This window comes from Idiotropiscis lumnitzeri, chromosome 5 (genome assembly GCF_059441095.1).
Source record: "Idiotropiscis lumnitzeri isolate Australia: NSW breed Sydney's pygmy pipehorse chromosome 5, RoL_Ilum_1.0, whole genome shotgun sequence".
Lineage (NCBI taxonomy): Eukaryota > Metazoa > Chordata > Actinopteri > Syngnathiformes > Syngnathidae > Idiotropiscis > Idiotropiscis lumnitzeri.
In genome coordinates, this window is record NC_142395.1 from 15,699,799 (window position 1) to 15,724,555 (window position 24,757).

At 39.2% G+C, this 24,757-nt stretch overlaps 2 protein-coding genes across 4 annotated transcripts in view; one reads left to right on the forward strand and one right to left on the reverse strand.

Moving 5' to 3' along the window:
• On the forward strand, positions 1-15,324 carry pepd (peptidase D). The gene is made up of 15 exons (XM_088296868.1): positions 1-134; positions 3,267-3,450; positions 3,588-3,715; positions 3,810-3,873; positions 7,090-7,137; positions 8,261-8,322; positions 8,679-8,723; positions 10,033-10,108; positions 10,406-10,452; positions 11,364-11,432; positions 12,716-12,793; positions 12,997-13,145; positions 13,737-13,921; positions 13,990-14,181; positions 14,980-15,324. The coding sequence occupies exons 1-15, from the start codon at positions 118-120 to the stop codon at positions 15,121-15,123; spliced, it is 1,488 nt and encodes a 495-aa protein (XP_088152994.1). The 5' UTR covers positions 1-117; the 3' UTR covers positions 15,124-15,324.
• Positions 14,925-24,757, reverse strand: part of thsd4 (thrombospondin type 1 domain containing 4) — a 22,296-nt gene continuing 12,463 nt past the window's right edge. For all 3 annotated transcript variants that reach the window (XM_088296866.1, XM_088296865.1, XM_088296867.1), the window contains 11 exons: positions 24,302-24,506; positions 21,721-21,896; positions 21,573-21,639; positions 21,289-21,465; positions 20,555-20,684; positions 20,078-20,282; positions 19,827-20,000; positions 18,999-19,172; positions 18,747-18,926; positions 17,398-17,542; positions 14,925-17,326 (listed from right to left, as the gene is read on the reverse strand). In XM_088296866.1, the coding sequence (XP_088152992.1) occupies positions 17,181-17,326; positions 17,398-17,542; positions 18,747-18,926; positions 18,999-19,172; positions 19,827-20,000; positions 20,078-20,282; positions 20,555-20,684; positions 21,289-21,465; positions 21,573-21,639; positions 21,721-21,896; positions 24,302-24,506 (1,779 nt within the window). In that variant the 3' untranslated portion in view covers positions 14,925-17,180. The remainder of the gene's footprint in view (positions 17,327-17,397; positions 17,543-18,746; positions 18,927-18,998; positions 19,173-19,826; positions 20,001-20,077; positions 20,283-20,554; positions 20,685-21,288; positions 21,466-21,572; positions 21,640-21,720; positions 21,897-24,301; positions 24,507-24,757) is intronic.

The window sequence follows — 24,757 nt, forward strand, 5'->3', positions numbered from 1 at the left end:
AAGACAACGTCCGACTATCTTGAACGCAGCACAACATCGCGTCAGCGAGAAAGAGAACTCACGTGACTTCTGCTGGCACGTGACAAAGTGACAGGAGGTTGGAGTCGAAACGTCATCATGGCTGCATCACCACAGTGAGTTTATATTTCTTACTGATACCACCAATAAATACGATCATATATTAAACCTTGAATCATGCCTGTCTATTTGTTTTTAAGTGATTTTTCAATGTTGTGCCACGTGGATACTACCGTCTCGCTCTTTGAGACGTTTGTTGTTCAGTAGATTCGCTGTCAAAAACCATATCAGGCATATACAACAAAGTTCAGACATAAGTGTTGATGTGGTAATTCAAACAATTAGTAATAAAAAAAACAGTGTTCCCCAAATGCAACAATTTATACAGCGGTAGAATGTGAAAGCAATATTTATTAATACGACCGTAATGCTGCGTTCGATATTTAATCAAAGGTCACTTATTGCGTTTACAATTCAGATGAACTTAATATAAACGTATGCATTGAACAATTTATTACTTAGATTGAATGTGTCAGCAGCGATCGTATTGTGCATTTTTAAACATGTTTATTCATATATATTAGTTTCTTTTTAACTGTACAGGTTGAAATTTATTTATAAGAACTACTGCTTAACATTATTATTATTGTGTGTGTTTATTTTATTACATATGTAAACAGTAACAGTGATATGTTAACATATTTTTAAATATCCTAGAAGCAAAAAAAAATGTTTTTTGGGGGGGCATTGTGTGTGTTTTTTTTTTTTTTTTAAAGAATGTGTTTAATTATTACCTGATATAATCATTGATCTTATTGGCTTACTATTGTGGAACGACTGTCTTCAAATGTCCAAGATGATTGGATGACACTGAAAACTATGTTTGAAGACTTTCGTGTTCTAACATTCCGCAAATGTGAACGTCGTCAATGTTTCTGCACCTTCTACTCCCCACCGCTTGTCTTGTGATCGCGGCAATACTTGCACCATCCCAAGTTATGCTATCAAGATCCACAGGAAACTTTGCCCTTTAAAATTAAAGCCGAGGACACTTCTGCTGTATGAATACTTTGGACTGGCAGTAAAGTATGTCTTATTGTAGTTTGTAATAGTGTGAGAATAAACTGGAAAAATGGTGTCCAACAGACTCCATAAATATACGGAGGCTGCATGCTGCCATTATTTGAAACTCACACCCTCATACTATCCGGATTATAACATTTCACTGCTAACAACACAAAGCGACAAAACCGCAAAATGTTCTTAATTTAGGATCACTGAGCTGTCAAGTGTATGTGGTTCAAATTTTACCCCAATCGGACTAAATCTCTGGAAGTCTAAGTGTAACTAGCTTCAAGGATTGAAATATTTTTAAAACAAAGATGGCTCTACTGTTGGGGATCATGGCTCGACCCGCGACCCGTGTCATGATAAGCGGTTCAGAGAATAGATGTTATGTTCAAACTAAGGAAATGATGAAAACTCAAGTTGCAGACTTGGGAACAATCAGACAAACTCTCTTGGAAACAGCCAAGGTGACTCTGAAATGAACGCTTCGAAGCAAAATGGCAGACTTCCTGTGACCTTTCAGGCATGCGTCCTTGAAACTATTTTTTGGGTGGGTCTACTAATTTGAATTTGAATGTTTTTATTGTCATTGTAATAAAAAAGCAACAAAACTGAAGCGCTTCCCACTGCGCATGAGAAATAATAAAACCCACAGCATAATAAATATTAAAATCGGAAACCCTCTGCAAAAGTAAAATCAGTGGCATGTTAACATACACTCTGAGTGTCTGTAGTTGTATTTTTCGGGAATATCCTTATCATCATAATGACAAATGATGCATAAAAAAAAAAAAACACACAAAATATATGACCTTGACGTTCTTTGGCGGTTTTCATTTAGTTCATAGAAACGCAAGGGAGGTGTACGATTGCTCCCACTGTGTAGCCAGGATGTGTAGATAATCCATCGGATACGACATAATAACATTTGAAGTGGTGTGTGGAGTCGCTTCAACTGTGCAAAGATTAAGACGGTACTTTGACAAGCTTGTAACACGGCGGGTCAGATAGTAAGTCTCTCTTTGCTGATAAGACACTGTCTATCTGATGCTGCACACTGGACTGTACTCAAGGTCGATCCATAAACCTCGTAAACGCTGTTATTAGGATCTGAGCATGCTGCGCCAAGGCCCTCTTGAAATTGTTGGTTTGCTTCGTTCTTGTCATTCTTGAGCTAAATCACAATTTTGAAGTCCTTTCTGTCCTTTTCAGGGGTCCTTTGAAGACCAGTTGTAGCGCAAATGTATGCATGCAACGACGCTGTACCTGACTTGACTGGCTTTCCTCAAATAATGGCCGCTCTTCTAATGGACACTTTGGGCCCCATTCACTAATGAACAGGGCTTAATTTTAAAAGATTATATATCGATTTCAATTGATTATGCTTTTCATAGCCCGATAATGATTCATAAAACCATAGATTTATCATTTCAAAAACGTCTTCCCCATAAATTTACTTGACGTCACGCGAGATCTTGTCATATTAAAACAAAATGGCGGAATATTTTTACTAATGCACCACGTTAGGGCAAGAGGTTTGTACTAATTGCAGCATTGGTTCTACTGAGAAGGCCTACCATACAAAAATAAAATTAGTAATGCGTGAAATCCTTGATTGAATCGAAAATCAATCAAAGTGAATCATGAATCAAAAATGTAATCAAATCGGGCCCTTCTGCATCGATTTGGGAAATTAAATTGATAACCAGACCTAGTAATAAAAGTGTCAAAATGTTCGTACTCTGCACACAGGTTGAGTTGCAATTAGAGTGAGCAAAGGTGTATTTTTTACTACAGCGGTCATAACAAAAAAAAATGTATGACGTATTATTTCTATGTTTCGCAACTAAGCATGAGTTTTTTTCTTTTAATTTTTTTTTCCCAAAGTGAAATTACAGAGTGCTGCATAGAAAAATAAAAAGATCCTAGAATGAACAAACACTCCTCAAGTCATTAAAATAGATAAAGAATAATTATAGCACAACAAAGAGGCATTTGTAGTCTATAAAATTAATGACATTTGTGAAAAATGACCTCTGAGACCAAATTAGTAATGATTTTCATTTTTACGCTCCCAAAGGCTATTGCCCTGTAAATTGCGAAAACAATTAGTTTTTACCCCAATCCCATTTGAGCTCCCCTCAAACATTTTCCCTCCTCTCCTCTTTCTTTGCTTTCAGACCAGTGTACTGGCTGGGTAATGACACCCTGCGAGTGTCTGCCGAGCTTTTCGCAGAGAACCGCCGGCGTCTGTGCGTCGGATTGAGGGCCAAAGAGGGCGTGGAGTGCGGCTCGGTTGTGGTGCTGCAGGGCGGCGAGCAGCAGCAGAGGCACTGCACCGACACGGACCTCCTCTTCAGGCAGGTCGGTTATTGATAAGCAGAGCTGCGCTATTGCAAAAGGCCAAGCTGTGGGAATGACCTGCAAAATATTGTCTCGTTCTAGACACTCACGTCAGAAGTGGTTCATTTGTTTCCCTCCTGTGTTCAATCTTGCTTTAGGAGTCTTTCTTCCATTGGGCCTTTGGGGTGACTGAGGCTGACTGCTATGGGGCCATTGAAGTGGACACAGGGAAGTCCATTGTGTTTGTCCCGAAACTGCCTGAAAGCTATGCCACTTGGATGGGAGAGTGAGTCTTTGTGTTTTCTGGGAGCTGGTGTGTTTGGGGGGTATCAAACAGTACAAGGGAGTTTTTTCCTAAACGTTGTCTGTTGCGTCAACAGGATCTATTCCAAAGACCACTTCAGGAAGAAGTATGCTGTGGACGAGGTGCAGTATACCTGTGATGTAAGTCTACCTACTTGTTCCTTAACTTATTTAATCCTTAAAACGTATATATACTTCACGAATGTAGTCCCGCCTACCAAAGACGTATTTATACGTCTTATGTTCGTTTTTACGCAACAGAGTACAGGAGGGTCTCATGCAGCTTCTGACTGAAGGATAAGACTTTGCTGCAATCATAAAAAACAAAAATACAGCCAGAATGTGGCCGCAAGTATAAGATCAGCCCAAGGGTCATGAACAAGAAGAAGAGAATGAGGACTTGTAGTAGTGGGTGTGGTCAAGTAGCGTGGTGAAGTCGCGTGAACTGAGCATTGTCTTAAAATTCACTGCAAATGTAATTAAAAAGTCTTGAATTTTACTTGCCTCAAGCTGGAAGGACCCTAAATAACTGAAACTCAGCTGTTCCTCCGACCACTTAATATATTATTGTTATTAAAATCATACTAACTAGAACTGTGAGCAGCGATAAAGGGTCATTGCAGCCCTGGCTACCACACGGGCTACTGGCACAATGGGGAGTTTGAGTTTTTGACCATATTTAGACCCTCACCTGTGGTCCCTTCTTACGGTTTCTTCATTTTGCACCCAAATGGAATTTTGAGTTGACTATTGAATGCCTATGCATTACCGGTGCAACGAAACGTGTATCGGCTTTGAACCGTTCGATACAGTGGTCACGGTTCTGTATTGAGCCATATACTTTTTTTTCATTTTCTTTTCTTTATTTATTTTTTTTTATCAGTGACACTACAACTGCCCCAGCTTGTTTCCACAAATCTAAATGCCCGCGGGTTTGCTGTGATATCAGCAAAGGAAGTGTCTGTGGTCGCATTTGGCTTTATTACAAGTACACCTCTACATTTTATGTTCTAAGCAAGCCATTGAAATATATTGTATTGCACTCCCTTTGTGACTTATGGTGTCAGCAGCAGTCACAATAATTGAACACCAAATGTAGCAATATTTTAATGCACAACCAGAAATAACGCCCCTGTAACTAAATGACACCCTGCCCGTACAAACGCATAAATAAACACAGTCTCAAGTGTTAAATACTGCAATGCGGTTTCTCTAATGGTGCATTGTGAAGCACACCCACACAAAAAAAGCCCAAATATGATTTGATTTATTCTTGAAGACAAATGAATATATGACCGTATTTTCCAGACTACAAGTTGCCCGGGAGTATAATGAAGTAGAAAAAAAAAGTATAAGTTGTATTTTTGGTGGCTAATTTATTTTTACAAAATATTAGAACAAAAAACATCTTGTAAGGCAAGTTATAACATTGATAAAAGAATAAAGAAGAGGCTGAATAAGATATGCTAACACAACAAAGGTTATTTAGCTACACGAAAAATATACATGAACAGAAAAGGTGTCAAATGTTCATGTTAATGATTTTAGGACACCGCTGTCCGTGCGCTCGGCAACTAACTGTGCGTGAAGACGTACCGTAAGCCTCTCCCGCAACACGTCGTGCAAGCAGCCACTGGCGAACTCATTGTCTAACTGTGGCCAGCTAGTTTTCTTTTTTTTTTGGTTGTTTTTTTTTGTCATTGTGGTAGTCTTGAGTCTCCACTTTTTGCCGGTCTTAACAAGTTTCTCATTCACTCCCAAACGTTCTCTCAGCTGCTCAATTATGGTTTTCAGCGACAAATTACACTACTTGCAGCTTGCAGAGTGCGAAATATGATTATTTTGAGGGGCGTTTGTGTCTAGACGTTCTCAGTTATCTGTGTAAGGAGTAGGAAATATTGGTGAATCAGTCTGGAGTGGGTTGCGGGTGTGAAATTCTTAAAAAAAAAATTTAATAAAATAAAAACCAATGAACTGTAAATAATTTTTGTTGTTGCTAAATTTTACCCACTGACCTTCTCGCTACTTAAGAATGGAGTTTTTCATCCAGCTTCCCTGAGGCGTGCGATTCTCGCCTGGGGGGAGGCTTTCACGTCAATCTGCCGCCACTTCCTCTGCGACAGTCTCGGTGGGAGCCTTCAAAACACTCGAATGCCATAATAGCAGCTTTCGTCCACCTTAAGTGTCGCCAGCAGGGACTCGCACTATAAGCACAATAGAACACCACAATGTCAATATTGTGACCTTCTTAAGTGTTGTGTGCATAGCTGCGACCAATCTTGAATGAATGTATATAAAAATATATATTTTTTAAATATACCCAAGCTAGAAGGGCGCACGTCAAAATGTTCCACCTGGGCACGACTTGACAAGACTTTTGCTAAAAAGCATTCTTCGACCTGAAGTTCTTTTGTAAAACACACTTTTAAAACCTCCAAAAATGCCTTCCTGATAGGGATTGTTTCCTTTTTCTTTTGCCTTTGGGTGCTGGCAAGTGGGTAAGACGGTGGTCTCATATTGCGTAAAATATATCTTTGATTAGCAGATTACACGATACAAGATGACCCCAAAATGAACTTTGAACTGCCGCTTGGGTGCAACACACTTTTGAAAATCTGAAGATGAGTTCCTGCAAAATGTAGTTTTTTTGAGGGGGGTCAATAAATAAATTCCCTTTTTGGGGAACATTTTTGCATGCGATCATTTCAAATGGTGTCATTTGCCCTAAAATCTCGACTGCACTAGCAAAAAGTGGGAAATTATTAATAAGAAGAGTATTGTTGGCTGTAAATTACCGTAGGTCACATACGTTAGTCGTTACTTTCATGAATGAATTTAGTGAGGATTGCTCATTCTATGTTTTTTAGAAAATTCCACCAAGACGGCAACTACTTTTCATGTTGCTGTCCATTGGTCAAGTTGATTCTATTTTTCATGGCACTTCACAAAGTTTTGTTTCAATGTATTTACTCACTTGTGGAGTGTGTCATTATAAAATTGCTCGTCTCCATCACACACACCGGCTCTACTTTATTGTGTTGACGGTGGTGATGAATCGAGACGACCTTCAGCGGTGCTCATGCTCAAATTAAAGTGGTAGCGGTAGTTGGAACTTTCCCCAGGCGCTCACCAGTGTGTCAAGAAAATGTCACCTGACATTTTGGGCTGCAGGATGAGCAATAAAGTCATTTGAGGTTCCGTCTCACATTGATTGCAGAGCCACGGCGACACCTGGCAGCCAGAGTGTCATGCTGCAATGTGTGTGCGTGTGTGCGTGCATGCACACACAAGCTCATATTTGTCATTGCTTCATTTTAATTACATTTTTTTTTTTTTTTTTTTTTTTTTGCTTTGTAGATTGCTGAAGTCCTGAGCAGCCTGAAACCGGCCGTCCTCCTCACTTTGGTGTGCTGCTTTCTTTCTTCCTACACTATCTACATTTAAAAAAAAAAGAGAGAGCGCAAGAGTGAGACAGAGACACACAAGAGAGAGGATGGAATCATCATTTCAGTTAAAATAGATAGCAGCTACCTGTCAATAGATCACTAGTCATGTGGAATATTATATATTATTATATCACCTTTATATTGTGAAAAACAACAATATGAATACTTAAATGTGATTTAACGAGTAAAAAGTATGAAATTTTTAATTAAAAAGTGTCAGCGACACTGAAACAATTGAAACGATATAACTACAATGAAAATGAAGAATTGCGGCTGGCAACCAGTTCAAGTTGTACCCCGCCCACTACCCAAAGACAGCTGGGATAGGCTACTGCACGCACGCGACTCTTGTGAGGGGAAGCGGTTGGGAAAATGGATGAAAGGATGAAATTAAGAATTACAATAGTCGTCATTAGAAATCCAGATGTTTATATACATTTAGACAAAAACTTTAAAAACGAATAATAATATCACAAAAGTAAAGTCAATTTATGAGAACTAGGTGGCATTTTCTAAGAAAGAAAAAAAAATAGGAAAAGGTAATGGGGAGAATAAAAGTCAAATTATATGATTTAAAAATCATTTAAAAAAAGAGTAGAATTACAATTTTAGGAGAACGGGTATTTTCTTTTCAATATTACAGCAAAGAAAGTATCAATTGTGAGAAGTTGAAACATTACAATATAGCTGTACATTTATGCAGAAATCAATTAATTTTACAAGAATAAAGCTGGAATTCTATGAGGAAAGAAATCGTGAATATTAAAGCAGTTCTTAATTTGTCATATTTTGCTGTTAGAGTATCACAGTATAACAACATTTTATTCAACAACAAGATATACTGTTTTTTTCTTTACTGACTGACTGGCTGGGAAAAATAATGTTCTATTTCCCAATGGTGATGCGTTTATGGACGACAAGATCAAATTCACATTTGCACAATTTCAAAAGCTAATTAGCAAGCAATTGTACGGTTGACCATTTGAAGAAATCGTTACTGTGTATTGCTAAAACGAGTCGGCACAGAATGCAAAGCTTTTCATTTCATGTCATTTGTTTGTGTCTGTGTGTGTTGGTTGTAGCGAGGACAGAACACAGACAGCGGGAGCGTCAGCCGTGAGGCCTCCTTTGAAGGAATTAGCCAGTAGGTTCCCTTTAATTACATTTTATGTGTTTTCATGCAATTTAGTCACATAAACGATGTTGTCCTTCTTGCTTCTTTTAAAAATACTCCCACTTTCGGGCTCCCCCGCGTAATCTAGTGCACCTGGTGCCGATCACCAGCGGGTCAGGGAGATGGGGAGGTGGTCGGTTGTGTTAGGCATTGGTTTATTACCAAGCAGCCAAACAGGACAGCTTGCAAATAAATACAATTTTGTAAATGAAAGACGCACCAGGGCCTCAAATGAATAATCTTATGATTATTTCTGTATTTTTCAGAAAGGACATTTGATGTAGATGTCTTGCAGTGTGCAATATTTATCTTTCTTCTGATTTCAGATTCCAAGTGAACAACATGCTGCTACACCCAGTCATTGTAGAATGGTAAGATGTCAAATGCATGCGACTCATCAAAATTGAAACAATGATGAGAACAAAAGTTATTGTACAGTTAAGATAGCGGTTTTACAATAGAATAGAATTTTAACTATTACTGTCATAGGGACACTGAAAATCTGTTAGGCCTCTCAAATTTTGCACTATTGAGTTAAAAAATAATAATAATAAATGCCCTTATCTACAGAACATAGTTATTCACGTTTTGGAGAATTTTTATATCATGTTTACACTCACACTCACACACACACATACACAAATGTAAGTAAAAGTCTGACGTTGAAGAAAGTACAAAAATAATAATACCATTCTCTCATTATGCTGGCATTTAGCAAATCTAGCACGGTCTATGTAAATAAATACATGTATTTAAATGCTAGGTTTTGTTAACATATTAGCATATACATTTTCACACAACTAAAAATAAATCCTCATTTCTACATTAATCTTCTAAAAGTTAAGTCGGAATCAGTGACCTGCTGCTACAAGGTCCTGCAAATCTTCATGAAGCAGGTTTGTTCCCCGCCTCGCTAACATCCTCAAGCAGAGTGGACATAATGGACTACGTGCACGTCTGCTTGTTCCCTGCATTAGCCTTGGCAGGCATCAGATGAATTGACATTTCTGTCCAAAATGAGCCGGAATGCTCTTGAGTCACACCTCCTGTTGAGGGAGGCAACGTTTCTACCGCATGACAAAACAACCCCCACCACCATTTGTCTCATGGCTCTGCACTGTCTTGCCATTTCGTTCCTCATTTTTGTTTATCATTTCTTTTCCTTACGTCAGTTACGCCACATGCCAAAATTTCACAATGCTAACATGCATGCGTAATGCATACCCAATTTTTTTTTTCCAAAGATGACTATTGATACCACAGTGGAAAGAAGATTCAAACATCCAGTGAAAGAATGCAGAAAACTGTTTCGTAATAAATTGTTTAATGCTAGTATATGTTTATCAATGTACAGAAAGTGGCCTCGTACAGAAGGCTCTGTGTTTTGTTTCCAAGTACTCCAAGTTGAAAGTTTTAGGTCCACCTTGTTAGTTTTAGCAGTGCTTGGAAACTAAAGTTTTTTAGCTGTACAGCAAAAAAAAAAAAAAATAATCTCCATGAAATTTTAAGAGAATGTCTGGTTGTCCTTCCCGCAAGATACTTCTTTGCGAAGCACATGTGAATCGCACAGCTTCGCCATGGTGATCTTGCGCAACCGGATTTGTCAATTTGCACACTTGACTCCTACGAATGATTTTGAACCACTTCGGGTCCACTCTTTTTCTCCGTTTGCCCCTGCAGTCGCCTGATTAAGACGGACATGGAGCTCGAGGTCCTGAGGTACACCAACAAGGTGTCCAGCGAAGCTCACAAGACCGTATGTAGCACCACTCGCGCAAACATAAACTACATCTTCAATCCTCTTCCTCGCGTTCCGTTGTCCTGCCCGTTTTCCATCTCTCGCTGATGCAACACATCGGATTCAAATGATCAGATAATCAGCGAGGTCAGCAGAAGCTGGATAACGATGCTGATCATTTGAATCAGGTGCGTAGTGGCATTGAGAGATGGAAAACAGGCAGGACAGTGGAGCTTGAGGAACAGGATGGAAGATTCCTGATCTACAGTATATCGCCTCTTACTCACCAGTATGTGTCTCTGTTTGACTTTGTAGATCATGAAGAGTGTGAAACCTGGACGGAAAGAATATGAAATGGAAAGGTAGAGGATTATTTGTTCAGCAGGAAGCATGGGGGTATCTAGAATCGAACATATCAACTAACATATCTCTGTCAGCTTTGTTATTCTTGTAAAGGCGGAATATTTCTTACAGCTCTTGGCTCTCATTAGATTGCATTTCTGTACCTAATAAAGTGGCCAATGACTGTTATTAAATATATAACATTTAGCGTAAATGGTTTGTAGCTTGGTATTAAATTAGGTGGTTAAAATAATTAGTTTAGTAAATTTATCAAAAATGGTGACCAATTTGTTTGTAATTACTTGTTGCGTTCATGTTTGTTGAAAATTAGTACAATTAAAAAAAAATACATTTCCCCAATATGATGAATAATTGATAATAATTATAACCATGGTGATTATTATATTGATCAAAATAATCAAGCAACCCTACTATCTATTTGTTTCTATTTATTTATATTTCTATTCAAATCATTTTATAGCTAGTACATTGGATAGTAGGTCTCTGCCAATTAACTAACCGGTGTGTTATTGAGTAGTAGACCTATTTAAAGTAAGTAATTTATTTAGATAATAAATAGGCAAATAGCAAGCTAGTTAAATAATCAGTCAGTCAAATAGTAAGTTAGTTACTCAAATTGTACATCAAATAATGTGCTGGTAAAATATTTTGTCACTCATAGTTAGGCTGCAGGTTATCGGTACTTCCTTTAAGTTGGCTGACTAAAGAGGCTGTCAAATAATTTATTTAGTCATCCAGTTAGATAGATGGTCGCTACCTAGGTAATCAGAAGAATACATAGATATAAGGTTACTTAGGTTTAATTAACCAACTATGAATCTTTTTCGAACTCAAATTAGCAACAGAAACTGACGAGTGTTCATCATTATTTAGTTATTTATTCCATGTCATGTATCTTCTTTCTCTGCAGCCTGTTCCAGCACTACTGCTACACTAAAGGAGGGATGCGGCACACTTCGTACACGTGCATCTGCGGAACGTGAGCGGGCCTTTGTTTATTTTGCACTGGCAATATTAAAACCAAAATAAAATGGATAACGTAACGCTTGTGCTTTAAAACTTAATTAGTGGCATGGTTACGCATGAACAGTTGCTAATCAAACGCTGGTCTTCTGTGTATCCAAGGCCGCGCGTAATGAGTTTTTCTTGGGGATTAGCGCTTATTAGCTTAGTTTTGTGTTTACACACTAAGCTTTGTCTTGATTAACAACCTGAGCTCATGTCACAACTTTGTAGTGAAATAACGTCGTCAGAGCCTATGAGGTCGACATATTTGACGCTGATTGACAAAAGCTCATTTAGTGACCTTCAATGTCTTCGCTTAACAAAGTCTTGACCTAAACTTGCTTTAGCTAATTACAGTGGAACCACTAAAGTCCAGCTCTGCTGATGTTGTCCAAGTTTGAATTTGAGCCACATTTTCACAGTAATATGCCTGTAATTGCTCTTAACTTCAGTTACAAATTGCCATCGAAGAAAGTTTGGACCTCACAATTTAAATTAGGTAGCTTGCTATTGAGTTACTTATTAGATGTTCCTTATATTTATATTTTAGATTTATGGACCTGACTGTAAAGTGAGTTAGTTAATTGGTGATTTTGTTAGCTAGCTGGTTACTTCTATAGCTTACCTAGTTAGTCAGATAATTCAAGTTACTTAGTCAAATAGTGAGAGTCAGTTTTCTATCTTGTCATGTAGTTACTGATATTCGTAGTAGATTAAAGTTACTGATTTATTTAGCTACTTAGTCAGCTGTTTACCAAGCCAGCCAGTGTTAGTCAATTAAAGCCACTTATCTAGTTAATCAGTCAAAGAGTTAGTTAGAGCCCAAGTTGCTAAGTAGTTAGTCAAAAACCTAACTTGGTAGTTAGCTAGGTAGCTAGGTACTTTGTCAAGCAGCCAGTTGTTATAGTTACTACTAATTAGCTGGAAAGCCAATCAATCCTTCAAGTAATTCAAGTTTAGCCAGTTAAGATTATTCATTATTTTTGCATTTGTTGACAGTTAAGAGCAATAAAGTGTGACTCAAAACGAGCCTATGCAATAAATACAAATGAAAGTTGATTGAACATGGGTTGACTTCTTGGTACACTAGAGTCACAATTACGAATGTAAAAAAAAAAAAAAACAAGCGGCCAAATGATTAAAGTCACATTTTGTATGTCTCGCCTTGCTAAAAAGAACTTTCATTTTTTCTGCAATTTGAGTTATTTCTTTTTTTATTTATCTATAATGTGGTGTGTTTGACTGTGTGCCCCACAGGGGCAACAATGCCTCTGTTCTGCACTACGGTCACGCTGGGGCGCCAAATGACAAAACCATAATGGATGGCGACATGTGGTGAGTCCCAGTATTTGTATTTTTTTTCCCTTCGCAACTGAAAATCTGAATTGTCCAAAACTACCTGTACGCTACTTAAGTGTTATGATGTTGACAAGTGGACACTGGGGGGAATTGATTACACTTCCATTTTTTGTACAGGGATACAAATCTAAAATCCTAAAAAATTGAAAGACATTTTGTCTTGGTATCTCTTCCTGTAGTTTGTTCGACATGGGCGGTGAGTACTACTGCTACTCGTCAGACATTACATGCTCCTTCCCTGCCAACGGCAAGTTCACCGCTGACCAGAGGGCCATCTACGAGGCAGTCCTAAAGTCATCAAGAACTGTCATGGCCGCCATCAGACCAGGTGATATTGCTTAGTACTTCATAAATTTGTTAGTTAGTTAGCAGGTGGCTAGATAGTTGTTTAACATGTAAGTTAGTCTGTTGAATAGTAAGTCCAATATTAGCTGCCTTGCTGTCAATTATTTACTTCTTGCTTATTTACTTAGTTTGTTAGTGAGCAGCTAGATTTAATCAGTCAATTTGGTGTTGTTAGCTAGCGTGTCAGGCAGTAAATCCACTCATGCGGAACAGACACCTGCACAATTCTATCTGAAGGCCTCCAACGAATAGTGCGAGCTACTGGTATGAAATCTGCCTGGCAACACAAGCTAGCTGAATTCCGATTGGATAAAAACTCGCCTAAAAATAAAACCCTAGGATATAATATGACATCAATGTGAATAATATGATCATGATTTCTTGATTATGTTAGGCCAGCAGAGAAGGCCTTGAGCGGCCATCGCTGCTTCAACACAATTATGCATGTTGACCAATTACTTTTGTTTCTTTACAACAATGTACCAATGGCAATAACTGATATGGAAAATGCATGGCATGAGTATTTACCAACCAGAAACTTAACGACTTACTGTGAAAATGTTACTATGACCAGGTGTGAAGTGGACCGACATGCACCGTCTGGCCGACCGGGTGCACCTGGAGGAGCTAGTGAAAGTGGGCGTTCTAAAGGGCAGCGTGGAAGACATGATGAAAGTCCACCTTGGTGCTATTTTCATGCCGCATGGTCTGGGACACCTGTTGGGCATCGACGTGCACGATGTGGGCGGTTATCCAGAGGTGAGAGCGCTCTCCCACGCGGATACCAAGAAGCCGTTGGATCGTGCCGTAATATGGGTGTCCTGCAGGGTGTGGAGCGCATCAACGAGCCTGGGCTGAAGAGTCTGCGGATGGGCCGTCTGGTCCAAGAGCGCATGGTGCTCACTGTGGAGCCTGGCATCTACTTCATCAACCACCTGCTGGATCAGGCCCTGGACGACCCTGCAAAGAGCTGCTTCATCAACAACCAAGTGCTCAGTCGCTTCAGAGGCTTTGGTGGGGTCAGTAAAACCTGTTTTCGTTCACGCTACCAAAGCCAACAACAGGAGCTCGACTATTGATTAATTATTTCAATCAAAAGGTCACCCTATTTATTTAGCGACTGTTTTTTGTTTGTTAGCTCACTAGTCAAGTAATTGGTCGACTAGTTATTCAGTTCGTTTCTACGATCCTTAACTACTTAATTAGCTATTCAGTCAAAAATTTTAAGCACATTGACAAACTGATTAGGTGACTCCCAGTCCAATTTTAACACCGTAATTAGCTACTTACAATATTAGTATATATATTATCTCTATTACTATATAATCAAATTAGTCAAACGCCATCAGTGGGTTAATTACCTATCCAGTATGGCCAGTCAGTCAATCAAAAGGTGAATCAAATATATATATATATATATGAAAAAATAAAAATTTTTGATTTTTTTTCTTAAATCTATTTTTTGTTTTTACCTTATGTGTTTATATGTTCAATAAACCAATTAATTTAATTATGTAGCTTGTAGTTAAGCTACTCAACTACTCAGGTAGTTAGGTAACTAGTTCACAAGTCAAATGGTAGTGAATGGGTTAGAAGCTAGCTTGTTTGTCGTTCAGGTGGCAAACGGTTTCGGCTGTTGATATGTCGCACATCACTTGGATGCAATCTGACTGAAAAATAAGTAATCAATGATGCGTGATAACTTAGAGTTGTGTAATATTCAATAGTTCGGTGTTGCAGTTTATTGTTGTGTTGAATTGTTTGTAAACATTTGGTGCGTTTGCATTGATTGCATCCCATTGAAATAATCCTGGCAGATTCGCATAGAAGATGACATCGCCGTCACCGCCGACGGCATCGAGCTGCTTACCTGCGTCCCAAGAACCGTGGATGAGATTGAGGCCTTCATGAGCACCTCGGACAAACCATTCAGTCCACTTGTCTCCAGCCAAAAATTTTGATCCACAACAACTCTATATACATATTCAAAACCAAACAATCAACCAACACATGATGAAAACATACAAGCTTGCTCATTATACAGTATAACAGAAAAATGGAATTCGAATCAGTATAACAGACTTACCACCTCAAGAGGTATTTTTTTAAATTGACACAAAGACAAATGCTGTACAAGTGAATAAAATGTGATTTTTTTCAAATATTATGTTCGACTGATGTCTATTATTCAGAGGGTGCACTGGCTGATAACGGCCACTAAATGCCGCTCTTGTCACACAAGGAACGTAGCCATTGACTTAACTTTATATAGAACAGTATTTAAAAAAGAACACGCTGTATGTTTTCCACAAAAACCAAGCGTGACTCAGCCCCCACCCCCAATATAAAGTCAATCTTTTTAAAATAAAGGAAAATATTTAATTAGCTAGATAACTTGTCCATCAGTCAGTGGTATATTTTTATATGAGCAAATGTGTGCGGTAATCCGCGGAGGAGCATATACAGCATCTAGTTGGGAACTTCTGCCTGGAATTATACATTGGGATTCGCTCAAAGACCACCATTAAGCAAGTGTAAAAAAAAAATAAAAAATTAACGGCATCCTCTCCAGGGAGGGCCCCACATAAATAAATCATGTTCTTGAAAAGTCACTTTAAAAAAAATTAACTCAAACAAACTTACATATTTACAGCAAGAGCAAGGCATCTGTCTGTGATTTGTCCTTGGTCCAAGTCTTGGATTTACCGGTACCACGTCACATACAGGTGCCATACACGTGACACGCAGCTAAATAAATAAAAAATAAAAGTTGTATACCTTTCAGTCCCACAGACCTCAATGACATGTGTCCCATATTGTTTTTATTTCACCGATCAGCACACAGTGCGTGTGCGTGTCTGTTGTTTTCATTTTTGTTTTATTTATTTGGCTACGTGCCTGCTTGTGCAACGCCGATTGGCTGTCGCCGACGAGGGATGGACTGGGCCCACGTGGGTTGGCCTGAAATACTGACGGGAACTTAGTGAGGGACTGCCAATGTTTGCAGCCAAGCCAGGAGTGCTCATGTTCTGCCTTTAAATTTCAAGATTGAGAGGCTGCATTGAAGAAAACTGGTAAATCCATACTTTTAATATCACACTTTAGAAAGTGTTTCACAGTCGTACTTCCAACCAAGTAGTTACTAATCAATGTAGCCAAACAGATAGATGTCACCCAAAGATGCATCTAAACTAAATTATTTTAAAATATTTACATATTGGTAAACTTACACAGTTAGATAAATAGCTAGTCAGTCAGGAAAACATTTGATCGATGTGTTAAATAGTTACCTAGTGTTGTTAAAAAAATAAAACAACAATAATAATTGTTTAGCTACTTAACTAAGGTAATTTACTCATGTAGTGAAGTATTAGCAGGCTAGTTTTTTAGCCCTCCAGTTAGTCAAGCAGTAGCTAAGTGAAACAGCTAGACAGTCAGTCTAACAGCTAGCTCGTTAATCTGTAAAATGGTCTGATAACGATCTTGTCGATCAACTACTTGAAGTCATTGAATTAGTGACGTGTCAAAGTACTTAGCTGGTTAGGTAATCAAGCGGTCAAATAATTGGACAAATAGTTCAGGTAAGTGAAATAGGGAACATGTTTAGTGAGCTAGTCTTGGAGGTTGGTCTTTTTATGCTTCAAGAAGGATAACACCAAGTTCTCAGTGTTCTTGAATGCGCCCTCAATATTTCTGCAACCAATAATTGGCTGTGTCCAGATTTGTAATCTGCTTCCTCCAAAGGCAGAATTTGACAGCCAAAAGACGTAACTTCTAGCGTGCCTCGACTGCACACGAGTCCAAATTCACAAGCCTCTGAATCTAGCCTTTGTTTCAATGGCGACGGGCCCTCGGGCTATTTTGAAGCACGCTTTCGTAGCCTACATTGCTCCATTCTTCTTCAACGCTTGTCGTGTCCAAATTTGCTACAGTTGTTGCAATTTCCTCAACTTGTTGCGTCCATCCGAAGAGCGTACTTCCCGCATGCAAATGTTTCTCCTTCCAGTCGCGGTGAGTGTTAGCTGCGCCCCCTGTGGACCACGGAGTGTCTGTGGGGGTGGCGAGAGCAGGATGCGCAGCAGGTCTTCTTGTAGTAGTCGTAGACACACAGGCGAGCCTGGACCACCACGTTGCAATTAAAGTACTCGTCTTTGCAGTGCTGATCTGCAACGGAAATGTCACGGAGATGGGAGATGAAATCAAACAAACCAATTGATGCAGTTTTTCGTACAAACCTATTTGAGGTATGCAAGGCTCGGGGTTGCAGTCTTCCCGTTCGGCGGGTTTGAGCCCCTCCTCGCAGTTGGTGCTAGACAGCATGTCTTCAGATAGGCAACGCACCTCACGCACACGGAATCCTTCCTCGCATGTTTTGGAGCACTACGCAAACCAGAAAGAGACGAATACTCATTTTTACGCTTGACCATGAGCAACCAGCTCCAGCGGTCTCAAGTTTGAAGGGCGCTTCAGATCAGGGATCATAGAAAGTCAGAATAGTCCAAAGTTTTGCTGTTAGCCATCCTCGGGTGTTTTTAGCTGTGTGGTTTCTGTCATGATCCTTTTACACAATCCGTGACATGTGACGGACACCAAGCTTTCCGTCACTGGGCAGCACATCTCTAGAATACCGTAATTATCGGGAGAGTTCATTGTACCCAGCACAGATTCAAGATGCCCGGTGCCAGTTCTAGTAAAGCGGCCCCAAAACCTAAAAGAGCCTCCTCCATGTTTCACAGTAGGGACAGTGTTCTTTACTTGGTATGCTTCACACTACATGAAAGGCCAGTTTTAAATTGGAGTTAGCGTTTCAAACTGCCATTATGATTTTAAAGTAAAGTTTTAAACCAGAGTTATTGTTTTAAAGTAGTTAGGATTTCAAAGGAGGGTTTTAAACTATGGTTAGTGTATCAAATTAGGGTTTTTAAATTGCTTCAGAGATTCTAAGTACGGTAAAAGTTAGGATTTCAAAGCAAGAGTTCTAAGTAGGGTTGGAGTTTCAAGAGTTTCAAAGGTGGGTTTTAAACTAGGTTTAGGGTTTCAAAGTAAGATTTTAAACTTGGGTTTGAGTTACAAACTAGAGTTAGAGTTTCGAACAAGGGTTTTAAATTAGGTGTACAAATTGGAGTTTTAAACTACGCTTAGTATTTCAAATTAGGCTTTTGAATTGGGGTTAGAGCTTCAAATTAATGTTTTAAACTACAGATATGGCTCCAAAGGATAGTTAATAACACTATGCTTGACGTCCAGAATTTTTTGTGATGTGTTCGTCGGCGATCGTAAGTGAAGGGGCATGTTGAAAAAGCATCCCGCTGGGATTGAGGGGCATCAACTTGGGAAAACTTCCATCAGCCACCCCAGCACCTCCACCCCTGTCTACAAATTATTTACAAATTATTTTCTGTGCTTTTCACGACACTGCCTTTAACATGCTTGTCTATAATTTTCTTTGGAATCTCCTGAGACAACTCCCTCCTTCACCTCCTGCGGTCCATGTTTAGCGTGTTTACGCACCATATCGGAAAATGTAGATCAGGGTAGTGTATGACGACGAAGTAGCGAGACAGTATGCCGGGGCGTCACTTACAGCGCTCCAGTCGGTGTAGTACCACTTTGCTCCGCAGGCTATCACGTTGCAGTTCTGCTGGCTAAGCGGTCTCTCCAGCGACGAGCACTCGTACTGAGGCGCCACGGCCACCGTGTCTTGGGACCTCATCAGGCACACTACCGCCCGCTGCTGCTTCCCCACGCCGCACTCTGCAGAACACTGGCAAACACACACATGCATCTTTAATACTTCTTGAAAAGTCATGTGTTTGTTCTAATTATGTGTTCATACCTGGCTCCAGGGGCCGGTGAACCACTCCAAGGCGTTGTCGCAAGGGCCCGTGTTGCACGCCTCAGAGTCGGGGGGCCGCTCGCTGCCGCAACCCTCCAGAGGAAGGCTGCTGACGTGATTGGTCAAGCACAAGATACCGCGTGTACGTACACCCAGCCCACACTCAGCAGAACACTACAACACAAATAGCTGCCTATTTATACTCCACTGTAAATGTCAGCTTTACAGAAGCCTCATCTATTCTCCAGGTATGTTGTGGGGTTTTTAATAAACGGAAAAGAACCAATAATTTGCAACCTTGAAGCTTGACTCATAATAGCAAATATAGTTGGGGAATATACATTTAATTATAATCTTGACTGAGTTGAATCCAGAGAGTCTCGACTGTACATGCAGTGTGCATTTATTAATCACATGGACAGATGTATTCCATCTTCTGTCCGTTTCGAAAGGGAGAGGGGTTCTTTCCATTTACCGTTTTAAACATTTTTCTGGTACTTTTGGATAGGGTGGTGGGTGCATTTTTGAAGTGGATTGGGTTTCCGTAGCAGTTACGGTTCATGTTTTTTCCTTCAATGAAATAATTGATTATTGAACAAAATATTTAAAGCTTGATAAACTTCTACTTATAAATAAATCTGTTGAAATGTCATGCTGCAAAGGATGTTTATATTTTTGTTTGGATAGCTCTTAAATACCCATCTTAACTTTCCATGGAAATGTTCCCATGTATTTCTATTTTTTTTTTTTTTGTCAGGGTCGAATTTTTTGTTTCTAGCTGCTCTAGTAGATCTGACCAATGAAGTGCGCGTAGCATGTGTGTGATACCTTGGTGCCCCAGTCTGTGTAGAACCAACTCTTGGCACAGGCGCCCATGTCGCAGTTCTCCACGTGGACTGGCCTCAAGTTCATGTTGCACTCCGCGTCTGGGACAAAGTCGCCCACGTTACTGACGCAGCGGACATCCCGCCACCTCTGGCCGAGCCCGCATGGCACAGAACACTGCGGAGACGCACATTGCCACTGTGAATGAAGCAAACGATCAATCACCCTTGCCATGACTGACAGCTGACACTCACGGCACTCCACTCTGAGCGGATGCGCCACTCGCTGCAGATCTTGGTCTGGCAGGTGCCGGAGGTCTCGGGCCGCTGCAGGTGCCCGCAGTGGCTGGCGTGCACATTGTGGGTACGGTTGGCATAGGTTTGGCGACAAAGGACCTGACGCTGCTGCGTGCCCAGACCGCACGTCTTGCTGCATTCCGACCATTCGCCGATGTCCCAGCTGAAAAAAGGTAAGACAAAAAATGACAAACAAGTGTTTTTTTACTTAACTGCAGAAAGAACCAAACATTTCTTAGGAGGAAAGCCCTCATTTTTACAGATAATTTTTACCACTATATTTCAATTTTTTCATAGATAGAGAGAGCTAAAGAGAGAGAATGTGCAAAAATATATAAAATTTGATTAAATACGCACGCACACGCACACGTATATATACATATATATGGGGAAATATGATATTTTACAGCAAGAAAACAATGCCAAATGACCCACAATGCAGGGCAGGCTTGCAGGTTGCACGCTTCCTCCTGCTGCACTGGTTTACTGCTGCTGTCGCACAAAATGTCTTGGACCTGGACCTGGTTCAGTCGGCGTACGCAGTGGAAGATGGGATGCTTGAAACCTACACATGGTAATATGCAAAACATTAACACACAAATCCGTATTGCGCACGTTATTATACATACATATATATATATATATATATATATATATATAGAGATAGATAGATAGATAGATATAAATATATAGATATATTATATAAGGTCAAAATTAAAAATAGCTCAAAAGCATATGTAATAGAAAAAAAGGTGAAGATATTTTTTTAAATAAGCGTCAACATTACATTTAGGGTCACATCATCCATACAAATGTGTCTGTGCTAAATTTATATAGCATAGGATACAGTATGTATAGTATTAACATAATTAGTTTCATTTATAACAAAAACATTGTATTAATGCAGCAGTGCAATTTTTTTCTTGAACTATTTCATTGTATTGTTAAACTTGTAATATTCAGACTTAATTCCTGTCTGAATATTAATTCTTTATGAATTAATTCTAATTAATTCTAATCTAATTAATTTTTATTTATATTAATTAATTCTAAATTCTGACCTCATTTATTTTATCTATACGTGAAATTACAAAAAATATTCCTTAAAAAATTTCATTCCCAACCACCAACAACTATGAGGGGCAGTTTTTTGGGGAGCGTCATCTCACCTTTACCGCAAGAGGCGCTGCACTCGCTGGTGCCAGCCATCTTCCAGCTGTATTCCCGTTGGCGACGTGGCGCCTGGTTGTCATGACGATGAGGCGGGTACCTCCCCCCGCCGGCTGGGTCGTAGTTCCCCCGTTGGGAATCGTCGTGCCCCGTTTGCTGCTCGTTCACCGCGTTCACTAAGATGCGTGATTGATTCGAGTTAAGTTCAATGCATGATAGGTAATAATGTACTGGGCAGGGCTGGGAGTATCACGTGACCTCTGAGCTTGGGAGTCTTGTTTACCTTGCGATGTCTCCGAGGCGACCACGTATTCATAGTGAACGCCTGTGTTGGGCTGCTGGAAGATCAACTGAGGGAAGTGGAGAATTCCCCGGGTTAAAAATGTATGGCAATGTACAATCATGTATGTGCAATTTTGTTTTTAACTTGCATAAATGTCCAAGATCTCATTGGTGGGCCCCTCGGCCAGAAGGGACTCCCCAGCAGTGCTGCTGATCTCATTGGGTCGGCGGTAAGTGAACATTGTGCCCCCGCCCTCATACTTGCCCGGCCGGTCGATAGCCCAATTGCCATTGATGATGGACCGTCCCGAGCGGCTTTGGAGGGCTGTGGAAAATTGAGACATTAATGACGACGTGATCTTTTAAAGGCAAAATGTTTGTCACGATTCATTCCCAGTTTTAAACATTTTTCCCCCTCATGGGAAATCTTGGGAATAGAAAAAAAGGTGTAAAAGGAAATTATTATTATTTTTTTTAAACAAAACAAGTTTAAAGACGAGTGAACTAAAATAAGTATATATTTCTAATATAGAATACATGTAAAAAAAAAATGTAAGAATATAAATGTTTTATTTTTCACAATTCAATTATTTTTTTATTTTAGAAAAGTACAAATGGAAAGTTAAACACCTGTTTTGTTTTTTATAAAATGTAAGAATAAAGTTAAGAAATTAACCATTTTTATTTACATTTTGAAAAAAAGAAAAAGCATAAAACTAAGTTAAACTCCTGTCTTTTTTGTTTAAAATACAAATTTACAACGCATATACACACACGTTCAGCACCAAAGCGCTTTTTAAAAATGATTTTAAATTTGAGTAATACAATATGTGACATGTGAATGCATGGACTAATAAAATGAAGATAGGTAAAGGAAAATAAAGGAATGCAGGAATACATATAAAAATAAGCTAACCACAATTTTGAAATTCATATTTAATTAAATAAACATGCTTTGTTTTGTTTTTTAATCAAATGTAAAAATAGGAAACAGTTCATGTTAAAAACCTAATTGTGAACTCCGTCACATCATGAATAATATTACTCATACTAGTTTGTGCAAGTGTAAAAATAAGTTAAAAAAAATAATTATTATATATTATTATTATCAAAATAGTCCAGGTTAACTAAGATAACGAGCGATTTTTCTTTTAACAGCCCCTATTGAGACTGCTCCTTCTTTTGGAATAAGTGTCACAAAAAAGCCAAAGAAAACTCCAAATGTGCAGCGTTGAGGATTTTTCGTCGTAAGAAAACATTGGCAAATTACTCGTCTACGTAACTAACCTTGAAAACCTAACCTAATCCTTTTTCACTGGAAGACCTTTTTGGCCAAAACACTCAGCGGATTAGGCAAAGGAGAAGGTCAGAAATGCATTAGGAGGGTAACTTTAGACTTGTAAAAGACTGTTTGGATCAAGTGAAAGCACATTAGGACCCAGAAAAGAGACTCACTGAGGGAATACGTGGGATGTGTTTGCTCATGAGAAATCCATTACAAACCCTGTTGTTCGATATGACTTGAGGAGGACACTTCATAAGGTTTGCAGAGGAAATGCAACATTCGAGGTTGCAAACTTGTTCATCACAAACATATAACGTGAATGAGGCACATGCTGCTTTGCCTCGGTTTTATGACGGGATCACATGTGGCATAGCCTGCTCAAGTGAATTCCCATGACAGAAAGGAGCCTTTTAGATTCAAATTTAAAACTTACAACTTAATTTAAAAAAAAAAGAAGTGGTTTATGTTTGTGGTTGAAGGGTCTTTTATTCAAAGTGTGCATTTTCATCAAAGGAGTGGTTGTGGTGGTGGTGATGCAGTTCTTAGGGTTTGGAGCTGGGTTCTGGTTTCATTACACAACATTCCAACATCTGCTTAAAAAATGGTCAACACCAATTAAAAACATTAAACGGATTATTGTCGGACCAAATCAAGTAACGTCACACGACCAAACTCTGAAAACAGATGAGCCGCGATTGGTCGTTACCTGAGCCCCGCGAAACTGGAATGTATTTTTCAGTGGACAGCAAGTGGCAAAATGGCCGCCCGCTTATGTGGATGAAAGCCGGAACGTTTTGCTGCTTAATTCATATTCCACAAACGCAATATTAAACACAAGGCTTTACACTAGTGGGACCGCATGGAACATTGTCAAGAAAATTTCCGAGTTTCCATTAATTAAAAAAAAAAAAAACATCCTTGGCTTTTTGTGCCACTTAACATTTATTTCCAATGACATAGTAAATACGGTTGACTTCTTTTTTTACTTGTATGACAGTTAAGATCTCAAAAATGCAACTTAAAAAAATATTTTCTCTGCTTTTTCTTTGTTTCTCATTTTTGTCCTTTTCAAGACACTTATTCATAATTACACATGAACAGAAACAAATGAATGAATGTTGTGACTCAAACACGTTTAGTAGACTTCACATTGGCTTCTTGTGTGCACTTATTCCTAACTATATATTAACTGTGGTTAACTTACTTTTACACTTTAACGACGCACATCGCCAGTACAGTTAATAGAAAAACAATTATGTTGTTATTTCTAACTTTTTTTTTTTGTCAACACATTCTCAATTATATATTGACTGTGCTTGACTTATTGCTTGTACTTCTATGACATTTAAGAATGTCAAAATGTGACTTACCACATTGTCAGTAGACAGATTTAATATAGCTATTTTTTCCAGGCTTTTTGAAAGTAGAGAGTCGTTAGTTCTCACCAAGATAGTTGCGGCTCTTGGCCATCTCAGTGATGTTGATCTTGGTGGCTCCCGGCGGGATCTCAGCAATCTTGTGGTAGCCAATCTTGGTCAGAGAGTGGCGGAAGACTCCGGACACGAGTCGACAGGTGGTGTTGTCGCCACCGCACACGCCGCACTTGTCCATCACCTTCCCGGAGCCCAGGATGCCATCGCAGCCTGGACTCTATGAGGGGCATCCAGAAAGGACTGTTAGATGGCTAGTTCATGTGAAAACAAAAGCCCAGAGTTCAAAAGCATATATGGTGAATCAGCATTTATCTGTTCTGCTGCATGTAAACGAAATAAGCTACCAACACAATTGAAGTCAACACAGAGTGCAAATGCTTTTAAATCCATGTTAAAACTAAACTTCCCCCGAATATTTATGTGTTAAAAACTAATATTTTTTTCCTTTTTCTTTTTGTACGAATTCCG

Excerpts from the sequence above, each read along its gene's own strand:
- pepd (XM_088296868.1), top strand. Across the intron at positions 7,138-8,260 it reads CGGCCGTCCTCCTCACTTTG|CGAGGACAGAACACAGACAG; the intron begins GTGTGCTGCTTT and ends TGTTGGTTGTAG. Across the intron at positions 13,922-13,989 it reads ATGTGGGCGGTTATCCAGAG|GGTGTGGAGCGCATCAACGA; the intron begins GTGAGAGCGCTC and ends GGTGTCCTGCAG.